This window comes from Bombus pyrosoma, linkage group LG8 (assembly GCF_014825855.1).
Source record: "Bombus pyrosoma isolate SC7728 linkage group LG8, ASM1482585v1, whole genome shotgun sequence".
Taxonomy (NCBI): domain Eukaryota; kingdom Metazoa; phylum Arthropoda; class Insecta; order Hymenoptera; family Apidae; genus Bombus; species Bombus pyrosoma.
The window spans coordinates 2,219,850-2,233,713 of NC_057777.1; the positions used below are offsets into that span (position 1 = coordinate 2,219,850).

Sequence of the window (13,864 nt, forward strand, 5' to 3'; positions counted from 1 at the left end):
TACTCGGCTGCCGGATCGAGCAGTTAATTATCGGTTTTCGAGCTAATTGTGCTTGCCTGCAGCACTTCGTTCGGAGAAACCGAACGAACTAAATTGCATTCATTAGCGGTGCTTTCTAAATTGTCGAATTTTATTAATAAAAAGTTTCATGCGATAGATAATTCCATTCTGATGCTACGTGGTTGGTTAATTATCAGTTGTTCCAGTAATTATATCACCAAGTTTCGTCCATAATTTACTCGCCATTGATATCACAGCGGTGATTTTTGCGTAGAACGTAAAATCGTAGGAAATCGTTTTAGCGAAAAATTGATCGCGATTATTTCGCGAAAGATCGGTAACGCGAACACGTGTTTCGTCGATACTGTGTTACAACGTGGTTGTAGCACCGAAACAGACAGAATCACGGCAAAACTTTTTTAACGTGTAATTTTAAGCCGCGTTACTTTCCATCCGTCGACAACCAAATTTACTCAAGGACGTCTGCGTCGAAGAACACCCAGAAGGAAACGTTTTACCCCACGGTTGTTTCGACTTTTCGTACGAGGCGACAGAAACAACAAACAGGCGTCATCGGTGTCGCTCAGCCCTGGCAAATCCGCGTCGACCGGATATGCCAGTCTTCTTCTTCGTTTCGGACGCTTTTCGACGTTCGATGGATCAATGCAAATAAACCGCCTGTCCCCGTGCCAGAAAAATATTTGCTACGTGTTCGCGTCTTCGCGGGGGGAATTCCTGTCGATCAATGCTGCGAGTTTTAAAAACTTCTGTCTTTCTTCTCGCCATTCGTTTCGAATTGCATTGAGAACGGCACGTCGTATCATCCGATTTCCAGCATCGTCGAATCGATTCGAACGCGTTCTCACTTTGAGTTACATCCCTCGCTCCGCGCCTTCTTCCACTTTCCCGAGTTTCGCAACTTCGATACGTTTAACTTTCCGCTATAATAAATAAATCAAAGAGTTGCAAAAGTATCGTTCAGCGAAACGAACTTAAAAAAAAAAAAAAGAAAAAGAAAAAACGGGGTGAACCGAAATTCGAACGATCGACGAACGTCACGCGACGAATGGAACAAGGACGCATTTAGGTACTGTACGTTAGGCTCTTACGTTGAAGGCAGAAATTTCATTGTATACGTTTTTAGCGTAACTTGGGATCGAGAGTTTCGTCGTGAAACGAAATACTACGTTGAATTGCGTAAATTCGAGGCAACCACGTGTGAACCACGCTTTTTGTTACGGATGCATTTCCTCGCATGCAGACCGTAGTTTCTACTTCGTGTATGTTAGATAAAAATACTCCGGAGAAAAACGTTTTGTCAGTTCTTACTTTCCTCTTTTCTTTCTTTTTTTTTTCTTCTTCTTCTTCTTCTTTTCGCTCGTCCTGTTGCATCGTTTTTTTTTTCTATTTTTATTTCTCCCCGATCTCGGTGTTCGCGAACGCGCATCGGAAAGAGCGAATGGCCACGGGCGAGTACGGCGCGAGAGAATGCCATCGGTTTCCAAGTTCCTCTATCTCGTTTTAGTCGAAAATAACGCACTCCTAATCGTAAAAATTTTGTTCCGCTGTCCAATTATGCGAAATTCTCCGAAGAGCTTAGAGTTATAAGAGCAAATAACACTGGCGGTTAGAACGTTTATCGTATGGAAAAACAGGTAATATTTGTCGATGATTACGGGAAGATGAGCGGAAAATGAAAAGAACGAAAACGGCGTGTCAAAGATATAACCAACGACGTAGTCGAGGCAACGTCTTACCTGACATAATCGCGTTTACAATAAGTTTTCCCATCTCGTACGAAGCAAGTGCAGTGCTCGTCCAAAAATTGCTGGCACTCCGCGCATTTTAAACAGGCGGCGTGCCATTCCAGATTTGGTGCAACTCGCAGGATCCATTGGTCGTGAATTCGACCGCCGCATCCCACGCAATGCGAACTTGTGCTCTCTGCAAAACAAATTACTTCCGTTACAAACACATAGCTTCCCTGCAGTATGCAATTAGGCAACTACCACGCGTGTATCGAAAGACGTACGACGGCGTACGATTAACATTTCATAATTGAGAAAACGATATTCCAACTGGTTGATTAATTTTTACAAATACTCGAGAGAACAAGTGCGGGATGAATCCTCTTGCGCGTTTAAATGGAATTATTCTCGCCAAATAATTCAACGGTAATTAAATATTTACTCAACAGCGTATATAATTACGTAACGTTGTAAAATACTGAGAACGGTCTCATTTAACGTGGAATTAATTTTGCAGCGAAATTACTCTCCGCTTGACCTTATTCCCATTTTCGATCATCGAATTAGATTTCAAACCAAATAAGGTACATAGGATCCTTTACCGAAGCTTCGAACGCACGAGCACTGACAGTCACATCGTATTCGTCCAAGTAGCACGTTCGTTTCCTTGCGAAATATTAAATGCAATGGTAAAAGAATACGATCGATCTCGGGTAGCAGCAATCTTGTTGTCTATCAGGCACGATTATACGTCGATTGAACGGATAATTAATGCTCGTTTCGTTTGTTCACCAACTCGATAATAACAGGTTGTCTATCGGGTATGTAAACATCAGCGACAAGATCGTTGCTAATAACGACGTTAAGTCGTCAAAACACGAAGGAATTTCGAATAGTCAATCACAGGATAATCGGATCACACTGTCTATTAAGTGTAACAGCTACCGTTTATTCTTTCCGAGACTTATTAGCCGCGTCTTGCTTACGAAGGAACAGGACTCGTACATTTTCCTTTATTTCGCGAGAAAATAGTACAGGATCCTATGGGAAAATTATCGCGATTAAAATAGGTTTCTCAAGGTGTCGAATCATCGGAGATTATTATCGATCTTACTTCAAGCCGCGAAGGGTATTTCTGTTTGAGTAGAAAAGTGCTTGGCATTGGATCGTTCGTATCGCGTATTTGCAAGCACAGCTCACGCGAATACGTTGAAATCTTGTCGATCGTAGAGATATAGAAACGATTTCGTAAACGAACTTGCATCGTTGAATAGGCGTGCTTTCGAACGAGGAGTCCACGGACAAGTGGCTTCCTCTACTTTCGTTGCATTGTCGCGGCACAGAAAACACGTAGGCTGGCGTGGCGTCGTTTCAGCCGCCAATGCAGACACTTGTGCGGCGAAAATTACAGTCATCGTCTTTTGTTTCGGCGAGTGAGACGCGTGCAAAAAGCGGGCAAGTCGAGATTTCACCGAAAGCCTATTGATAAGTTTTAACGCGCAGACGGGAACAAAAGAATACGAAGAGAAGGCCATTGTTTGCCAGAGATCTGATTTACCCTCGCGAGTCGCTTGTACAACGGGTGGCACGATAAAAATAAATCCTTCGTGGGAAGGAGACCCGAGATCGTTAAACGTCGTTCATATCGTTTCTTTCGTTCTGAGATTATTGAAATCGTTCGTACGTAATTGACATCGAAAATACGTCCTTCGTTAACCTTCTACTACTGACGAAATTTTTACATCCACTTCCTCCTCGTCTACGAATATTCAGCGAAACGCGTCCTTCGACGTTGATACATCCGAACATCGTAAAAGCTCTCTCTCTCTCTCCCTCTCTCTTTGTCTTTGTATAGATTTGGCTATGCGATTCGAACGAATGGAGTTGGATCGAAAAAGGATGCCAGTGACGATGATGGACAAGGAGGGAGGACGAAAAGGGGAAAAGGATGGAAAAGAACGGACCGGGCGTAAGTAGACGCGGTGCAACGGTGGCTGGTCCACTGGTGGCGCGCATCTATCTGAAGTTCGTGGCTATGTGCCGGGGTGCGTTTGCGCGCTAGGAACGCGAACCGCGAAAGAAATCCTGCCAAGGGTGGGAATCACCGTAGAGGGGAATGGTGAACACAGAAGGACGAACAGGGGACGAAGCTGGGCGGTGCACTTTCAGCTCGGTAGCTCGAAACTCCGCCCAGATCTCCGTGGCTGAAACCATCGAGTCGGCGCGCAGCTTCTTTCCTTTCAACCGCGAAGCCTAACCTAAACGCGAAACGCGTTTCTTATTCTCATTGTGTTGCGCTGTGTTGCGTCGCGTCGCGTCGCGTCGTGTCTCGTCGCGTCTCGTCTCTTGCACTCAACGCGAGAGACGAGGCGCGCGATTATCGTGGAATCCAGCTTCGATAATAAATTTCGATGCATCATTCCGCGTCAACGCTTTCCGCTCGCTCCGAAATCAGACGCCTGTCGCAATATTGTTCTTCCACGCGACGCACCACGCCGCGCTTTTTTTATTCGCTTATCTGTTTCTGCGTTCTTGAGACGCTCGCGTTTCATTTACGTTTCGATTAATCAACGACTATCAATTTTCTTGCACGCCGATTTTCTATTTCCTGATTTTTTATCCTTGCGCGGTTTGCCAAACCGGGGGTGGTTTTTCTGCGAGTAAGTAATTCTTCGATATGTAGTGTATAGAAATTGGATGATTTGATCGCAACGATGATCGTAATATCGTAACGAAGGTATTTTGCGACGAGCTTTCATCATCCACGCTCGATATTTTATTCTGGAAATTATTAAGTCGTTGGAGGATTGCGAACGAAAATGTTGTACGTTACGTGCGATGCGTAACACGAGTGGGGAAAAGAACAAGAAAAAGAAATTATTACTTTGTCGTAGATAGAGGAAACAAGGCTATGCAATCGACTAAAAATAACGGTATACACAAATTACAGTTACAGTCAAGTAAGAAATATCGAGCCAAGAGTTGCCAAACTATTAACGCGTCTGCGATACTGTACGACGATCATAACTGTCTATATTAGGTATCTTATAACGTCAACTAAATAAACGTACAATGGCGATCGAGAAGAATTAACGATTAATTAACGTAACAATAAATCCGTTTATATTCGTTCGTAAAAACAAAACGTTTCCATTTGACGCACGATCTAGAAACTTTTGCACGGTACTGTGCACGATGATACACTGTTCTATATTTTATCTTGCAATACGATGTCTGAATTATGCTAGAACATTTCAAAGAACTGTCAAAGGAGCCGTAAATATTAAGAATGACAACGAATATTATGTAGAGGCGTATTTACGAGGAGTACGACTGAATAATAATCGTCGCGATAAATTAACTGCTAATTAATTCGCGCTTAGCTTATAGACGAACAAGAAAAATTATCACGCGCATAGACGATGATATACGTAGAATTTATTAGATACGATTACAGTCGCGTTTCGTATGGATTTCAAAATGCAATCGTACGTACAATCGATACATAAACGGTCTTAGAAAAAAGGCTTAGTCCAGAAGGTTACTTGTACAACGTGACGATTATGAAATCTCTTCTTGAAACTTGGTACGACGGACTCGACGACTAGGACGCACGATATCGCCTTTGAATCGAAGAATAATAATATTCCAGTGTTCTAGAATATTATCAGATTCCTATACCGTTTCATTTTCGATATTCTGTACGTTATAGTCGTCTGATACGGTACGACTAGATGCAGCATAGACGATAGTACGTCGTACGTAGGATATAGAAATTTATTTATACTAGAAGATATCCGCAAACGTACAAGCGTAGGCATAGGTCCCTGTTTCACCGTTGCAAGTCAAATAACATTATTTTTATGGAAGAAGCGACGACAAGTTTATATGAATCTGCTCGCTTTTGTCAACACCGTGCCACATGAACTTAACCGTAGGCTGTAATTTACGTTATCGTTTGATAAGTGCAACTACAATGTGCTATCTATCATGCACCGGTGTACACGATAAAAAGCGTACTCGCGGTCTACGATATGACCTCTTTCTCCCAATAGCAGGTTGAAATAGTAACTGAGACCTATCGAATTGATAAACGGCGCCCTTAATGCTCGTACGAAGCTTCGGCAAACGCTACTTCTTCTTTCTCTCTAAGTACTTTCTATAACTAGACGCTTATAACGTAAGTTTACGCGCGTAGCAGTTTGTTGGCGCGCTTGTGGCAGATGTTAAGTGGCCGATGAAAATGCAAAACAGTAATAGAAAAGCGTAAATAGATGCGATTCCCGATATAGATATAGTTGTCGTTTACGAACTTATTCGAAATTTTATTTAGGTGGAGTCGCTTCGATGCTTTCCGCGTGTATCTCTGTATTTGAATATAAAGTAAAAAAAAGGGAAAAAGAAAAGAAAAAACAGAGTATAAAAGTAGAGCGATAGAAATACGCTTCTTTATACATAGATATATATATATATATATCGAAGTCGAAACTTGTTGCGAAAATCTGTTTTCGTCGGTTGTACATGTTTCCCGTTTCTATAAAAAGAAGCGAAAGGTCAGAAATCCCATCGAACTTGCTTGTTCAATAAAACAACGTATTCGAACGTGGTTTTGAAGCGGAGGAAGAGGAAGAAGATGGAGCGGAGCAACAACGATCATCGTTAAAATCGTGTATACGATTAAGAAAGAGGAAGAAAAAATATGGCGAACGATGGCGATACCGCGAGTTTTACGACGAGAACGAGGCGTCTTACTTGGCTTCCGACTTGACGAAATTTTACTCCGAAACCGGTAAAAACACGGGGCCCCTGCGAACGTTTCCCAACCGGTTGGAAAATAAGAAGAACATCCGTACCGTACACGATAGCGCGGATAAGCTTACAGATGAGCTTTCTCTCTTTTTGCTCTATCCACGCGCGTACAGCCAGATGTAAATGCACGCGGTAAAGGGTTGAGATTTACGGCCACCCTGAAACGTTTCGACCGTGTGCGTGGATAAGGATTTAAGAGAGAGAGAGAGAGAGAGAGAGAAAAGGAGCAATCCGGCCGTGAAAATATATACGTAAATATACGGTACTATGCGAAACTCTTATGCCAGCTATGTCATTCCCGTTATTACGCCAACTAAATATGTACATATATTTTTTTAAGCAACGTTCAGCGCGTTCTGTTAATTGGACAGGAATCTTTCGGACGTTACTTTCGTCCTACGTTCTACGTTGATTCGAAGATTTATCGCGCGTCTTCTCGAACACGTCTTGCAATCTATTCCCATCAATTTTTAATTAACTTTAATCTCGGCACATCCCGAAATTCAAGCGAACGTATCTGGCAACAAATCGAAAAGGCGCATTAAGCCTCGTTAAGTTGGGAAAATCCAACGCAACAGCGCCACGCGAAAGGTATAATTATCTTTCTGGTTCGCGAGTCGCGATAATCACACCAAGTACAAAGTAATTTGACAAACGAGCTGACTCCCAGACTCGGCAAAAATCGATCATTTCTACCGGATCTTGGCTTTACAACGGCGTATACACGCATGAGACTCGCGACCACCATGAAGATCCCGAGGAGGCTGCGGATAAGGTCAGGACGCGGAGTCTGGAACAAGCAGGGGCGAGGGGAAGCGGGAAGAGGACAGGAGTCGCGGAGGTAGAGGCAAGGGCAAGTTCGGTCAGGATCAAAGAGATTCGAAAGAGAAGAGAGTGTCGGCGGCGTCCCATTAGCTTCCAGAGACGACAAGCAGCTCGTATCTTCGAGAACTGGCCGTGCACCGATACACCGATGCACCGAACGCTACGACGACATGTTTCTCTCTCTCTCTCTCTCTCTCTCCCTCTCTCTCTCCTTCACTCTGTCTCTTATAAATATGGAACGTTCGGATTTACGATGCTTCTTGCGATGACGAATTTACTATAATATCTGGTATTTACTCGTTACGTTAATGTTCCACGCGAGTGACAGATGCGGCGAATTTTCTTTTCACTGATTTTTTGTATTTTTCCTCGTCGATACGTAATTGTTTCGCTGCATGTCGATCAGCTTTATTAGAATTTGTAAATGGTACGATAAAGTCTCGGATAGACGTTTCACGTACGTGCACGCAAAGGCCCGATAGCAAAAATGTCTAGTAACGAAAATAATAGAACGCCGTTCGTGATTCTCAGCTGCCTGCAGAGCGACTTGGCCCCGAGTTTATTCGAAGATCGTAGAAACGCTCGTTACCGTGAAGTTAATGATCAATGAACGATCTGGCCGTATCGAAGATCGTTTTGCTTCGCGTTTGTTCGTCGTTGATATCGCGAAGAATTCGAAATACGTACAACGAAATCGGCTAATTACGCGCGATCGCTCGGTGTCGTGGCGGATGATAGCAAAATCGATAATCGAAAGCGACGAAACGTCGTGTCATCCGAGCTTTAACGACAAAACACGCGGCGCGTATCGCTCAATACACGCACTACCGGGCTTGTGGTAAGACTTTAAATTCAAATCGGACGATCTCTGCGATGTTTCAGCAAACTTAACCAGTAAGACGGAAACTTTTGGCGTGTTTTCCAAGTCTTATCGACCAACTCGTTAAGAAAGTAAATAAAGAGCTTGTCAATTAAGTGCTGCAAAGCGCAGCACCGAAACTCGTCTATGGGCAAGCCAATGTCGTATTTCGAACAAGTTTATAACGTACGCGATGATAACGAATGCTTAATCAAATGTAGCAGACCCGGGTCGAGTCTGGCCGTAAAATATTCTTCCCCTCGATTTCTTATTTAGATGTCGACTCGAGAGAAATCGAACTGTGCTACAAATGTCATAACACGCATAATGCGTATCGGTTGCAAATCGTGGTGACATGTTTATAGGATATAATAATTTCTCTCTCTCTCTCTCTCTCTCTCTCTCTCTCTCCCTCTTCTCTCTCATTCCGTGATTTTCTACACATTTACATCTATTTTAACACAGTCGCCTATACCTCCAGACAGGATATTACATTTTTACGTTTCTAAATTATTTTTAAATTATCCGTATTCGAAAGCGTATCTTCCTGCGGCGTTACGAAACCACAATGTAGGTATTATAAATCAAAGCGGATTGATTGGCGGCAAAATGGGTTCTGCGAGACGAAAGAAAAATAATAACGATAAGCGGGATAGGATGGAGAAGGGAAAAAAAAGGACAAAGACGAGAGAAGCTGGGATTTTAGAGTAGCTTGCTACTGGTAGAATGTGGGTGGCGAATCATCGTCAGCTTTAAGGTCGCGCACAGCTACCTCGTATATTTCTGTTTACCTCGTTCATCTTACTATTGCAATTATTTCAACGATAACATGCCCTCCGTTTAAAAGTAACCGTCGTTCCTTAGCTTTTTATAAGTCATACGTATATCACGTAGAAAGTTGAAAGTTCAAAGCGCAAATAGTCAAAGTCATCGACGAAATTGAATCGTTCTATTTAATTATTTATCAGCTTTCTTACGAGCCGATTCTCCTACTCGTCTAATGGACACATTAACGTGTTAACCAAGTTTTATTGCCGACTAGCACCGCCGCTACAGCGATATTTCATTAGTGAAAGTCGATAAACCCTCGCTTTCTATCATCTATTTTAAGTTTTCGAGACATCTTCGCACCGATGATAAATCAGCGCATCTGCGTGTCCACGGTTTCGTTATTTTAACTTTACAACGACGGTTTCGACGCACGTCCGAACCAGTCACGATCCAGGCGCATTCTGTTTTATAGAATCTGTACTTCCGAGAACCGCGTACGCGTGTAGAACGATGGATAACCCCTTGACGGTAGGACGATGGGAGCCGCATAAAAAATCCTGAATTTAGAACAGGTAGATAAGACGGTGAAGAGGGGTACGAAAATAAGAAGGCACATAAATAGAATAAGAGGACCGGACACAAGAGTGACGCCAGCAAAGATAGAGGGGGAAAAAGGAAAAGAAAGAAGAGGGCAAAGTATCTTAGGGGCAGCGTTTCGGTGTGAAAGAACAAAAGAAAAAGAATACGACTAGAAATGTTTCGTTGGGTGTATCTACTCGAAATCCGATCATCGAATGTCATAATGCACCCTATTCACGATGCTTTCTCAATAAAGTTCGATGTAATTTCTCGAGCGTGGGACGTTGTTCGAATAACGGACACGCGCGTACTTTTGTTTGGAAGAGAGGACAGATCGTTTGGAAATAATTGATCTTCAGAAAAGAATGGAAATTGATTTCGTTATTTCCTAAACAAGCGCGGCAACGAAAGGAAACGCACGACAACGTACGAAGATTTTGATTTATTTCATACGTGCAACGCGACATATGTTTCGTTATTACAGCGATTTATCACAGTTTCAACTTGCAAATTTCTTTCAAATTTATATATAGAATTTGTCACGGAATATTGCATTCATTCCGACCGGTATAACCTTTCGATCGTTTTAACGAATTTTTACTTGCGAAAAATGTCGCGCAGTTGCTTATTCCGATCGGCGATTGTCTTTGAAGAACAAGTGCCAGAGTAGACGAAATTTCTATTCTTTTGGATATACCTACCTTAAACTGGTAGAAAGTTTAGAATAAACCCGGTAACAAGCAGAAAACTTTGAATAATTCAGCTTATCTACTTAATTTATCTACTTAATTCGGTAAACGAATACATTTGCGGTTGATTTAAACCGGTGAATAGTGCATTTGACACATGGCTCTGGCATCGTCTTTTTCGCAATTCTATACATATACATTAATTTTAATCGGCTTGTTAGCTCTTGCAGGGAATCGTGTATTTTGGAAGTAACGTATCATTGATGTATACGTTCCGGGCAACTACGTAATTTTATGGTAATCGACGTACGTTAAACGTCGAATTTCTCAAAATTCGTTATCGCGGTTCCAGCATTGCGACGACCTTTCGAGAAATTCCTCTCGACGGTTCGAACGAACAGCGAAGAATTAAATTAACATTAACACGGGCAAATTTTAACACAAGCCACGAGTTACAAATTACGAACCAGTCGACTGTTCTATTCGGTGTAAAATCGTAAGAACCATCCGTGCGACGAAAGTAGATTATCACGCGAAAGGGCCAAGGCCGTATTACAGAGGAAGAACAAGGTACCTTCTTTTATTTTACAAGGTACTTTTTTTTTTAGGACACGCTTAAATCACGCGCAACATCGAAGACAGAGCTAACATCGACGATAACTAAATACACGTAGTATATCAATAGCGTAATGATCATAACTAAAGTACGTATTTACATAATACGGTCGGACAGCTTCCAGTACTGGAAATACGGATGCCCTTTTCTAAAGTCGGGTCGTCACTTTCAGTTTCACAATACGAACAGCCGGTATCCTCTTATTCGAGATGTACCGACGTTGCTATTTAAATATCCGTGAGCGCGACACAGCGACACGTTCGGTGCTCGGAGCGGAGCACCGCATCGGTTCGAAAACAGATCTATGATAATCAGTTTGGAGATTCCGTCCAAGTAACAAGAAGATCTCCGAGCGGGTGGACAAGGCATTCCTCGTCGAAAGTCGAAAAATTCGTGAAGGGTTGAGAGTGTCGGATGAGAAGTACATCGGGGCAAGATGGAAACGCGGAGGAAGGACGGGGAGGGGGCCCAGGAACAAGCAGATACGTTAGAGAGTAGCGGTTGCAGCTTTACAGAAGGACGAGGAAAAGAAAACGGCGCGGCGCCGTGGACTGTGTCGAGGATGTCTGGTTGGCAGTTCAGAGGCGCCGACCCGGTGTCCCACGGCGTTCGTTTGGTATTTCATTAACACCTCCGCTAATTATTTCCCTTTTTTTGTGCGGCCTGGCCGGTTTCGTAGCAGGATCGGGAATGCACCTTACAAGTCGCGAGTCCGGACTCCGGATACCTTCAGCCTCGGCTCCGGATACCGTATATGCTCGTGATCGTGCTCGTGCGCGCGTAAAATGCGTTCGTCCAATATCATTTTTAAACCGACTATCCGGAGTAACGATAAGACCGGATTCTCAGACGCATCGTGTCTTCGATTATCTTGTACAGCTAGTTTCATCCACGATAATACCTTCTTTTGATTTACCGTTAAATATGCCGTTTTCCGATTCGAGCATCGCGAGACGCTCTTCCCATCGATCAACGTTTCATCGTATATTCTGGCAAACGTATCCCGATCGAATACTAACGAGAAATATTAACGGGAGGAAGGGTACGTTCCGATTTTGGTAATAAAAAGCGATTGGAAAACTGAGCGGGTGTATCCAGCGACGCATAACGGGCGAATAATTGAACGGTTAATCGAAGTGGCGTAAAATCATCCTGCACCTTGTCGGCGTTGAACTGTCTCGTTATACACCTACGTATCGCGATCGAACGTACGCGTCAACGTATTCCGCAAACCGCATTTCGCAATGGAAAAGTGGAAGATAAGATGGTTTTTAGAAAAGTCATCGACGCTCGTAGTCCTCGCCGCGAAAAACGTAGTCCGAGATCGCTTAAAACGAACGTGGAACTGTGATCGCGTGTTCCCGTGTCCGCGAGTCACCTTTACTCGAAACAATTCGCTGGAATAATAAGCTGGCCAGCGTCGGGATAACGATAACGTCCACGAAGGAACGTGGACGCGGCGTCGCGACGGAGCAACGAGCTGTTGCACGCAAACCAGGCGCCTCCCATATCCGAGGAGGCCAATACGGCACACCGTAGCCGCCACTAAATTTAGGATGTATGCTTAAATGAACGAAAGGTCGTCCTTAGATATCCCCGGGACCGAAATTTATGTAGGTGTTGTTGGTGGCTTTTATCAGTCCGACTGGCATTCCTTTGCATCCACCCGGCGCCCCGGTGTCGGCCGAGAGCAGGTTCTAATTCGTGTGACTGTGACTCGGTTCCTCGAATCGGCTCCCATCTGGCCTGGCTGCTCGCTCGCTCGCTCGTTCGCTCGCCTGCTCGCGGAAAGGCCGCACGAAAAACCCGTATTTATACTTTGACGCGTCGACTTGCCAAATTATTCCCTGTTATCTGAGTTCGAGGCTGTACTTCGATTTGTTCGAGACACCGCGCGGTTAATGTTCGCCTGGCCTGGCCTTACGCCATTGCGGCTGCGACTCTGCGATTTACGCGACGGATCCTCCCCGAGGGACGCGAGTTTTACCTCTCCGTGATCCTTCTGCAGCCACTAATGCGATTCGTCCTGCGTTATCTTTCGCCACGGAAATTTCGTGGAATCGCGTGACGAGCGCTGTCGTCGATGGTTGCTGCGCTGCGATTTCGCTGCAAACGCGTGAATTTTTTACGTTGGTGCGTTCGGCGAATGGGACAAGACGAGGAAGCACGGCGAAGCGTGAAAGTTTGAAAAACTGCCACGTAAATTTTTCGTACGCCAGAGTTAGATTCTGTCCCGGATAAACGATTTCCGACAGTCGATCATTTATCGATATGTAGCGGCGCACGAGTAGAGGATAATTTAAATCATGTTGTTGTTTTGCCTCGGAGTATCAAGATCCTTAGAATACACGTAATTTGGTAATCCGTCTTTTTTTTTTTTTTTAACAATCTCGTTTCCCGTATGTAGGAAATTACCGCGCGTAATATACGTACCGAAAATAAATTACCGAGTGATTCGGAACATCGAGTCGAACATTTCTGAACAAGTCAATTTGCAGCGGAATACATTACGTTAAAGGCGAAATTCTCGAATTGTATTTCTCTCGTTTTATTCGCCGCTCGTCGCATAAAATAAGAACAAGGGAAATAAACACACCGGTACAAATTTTCTTGTCAATATTTATAAGCGCGACGTGGGTGGACCGACGCCGACGTGATTCCTACCCTTTCGAGAACCGATCCTAATCGTTTCATGTTCCGACTGCACTTTATCCCCTCCACTTCCTCCTATGCCGGCACTTTAACAGTGCATAATAGTACACCTGACTTGTTAGCCAACGGAACGAAGGAGCGGCAATTTTTCCACCTTTCGTTTCCTTCCATCGATCTTGCAACGATAGGACTATTTTAGAAAAATCGACTTCTATCCAGGAAAGTTCTCTTATGGTTTTTATTTGAAAGGTTCGAGTCGACGGGAATAAAAATTCAGGCATCAATCTGTCCGATCCTACGAATTTTTGGCAAAAAT

At 43.7% G+C, this 13,864-nt stretch overlaps 1 protein-coding gene across 1 annotated transcript in view; it reads right to left on the reverse strand.

The window, feature by feature from the left end:
• Nucleotides 1-13,864, reverse strand: part of LOC122570122 (insulin gene enhancer protein ISL-1) — a 35,392-nt gene that overhangs the window by 8,049 nt on the left and 13,479 nt on the right. The window contains exon 2 of the mRNA XM_043732039.1: nucleotides 1,758-1,944. Coding sequence (XP_043587974.1) covers nucleotides 1,758-1,944 — 187 coding nt within the window. The remainder of the gene's footprint in view (nucleotides 1-1,757; nucleotides 1,945-13,864) is intronic.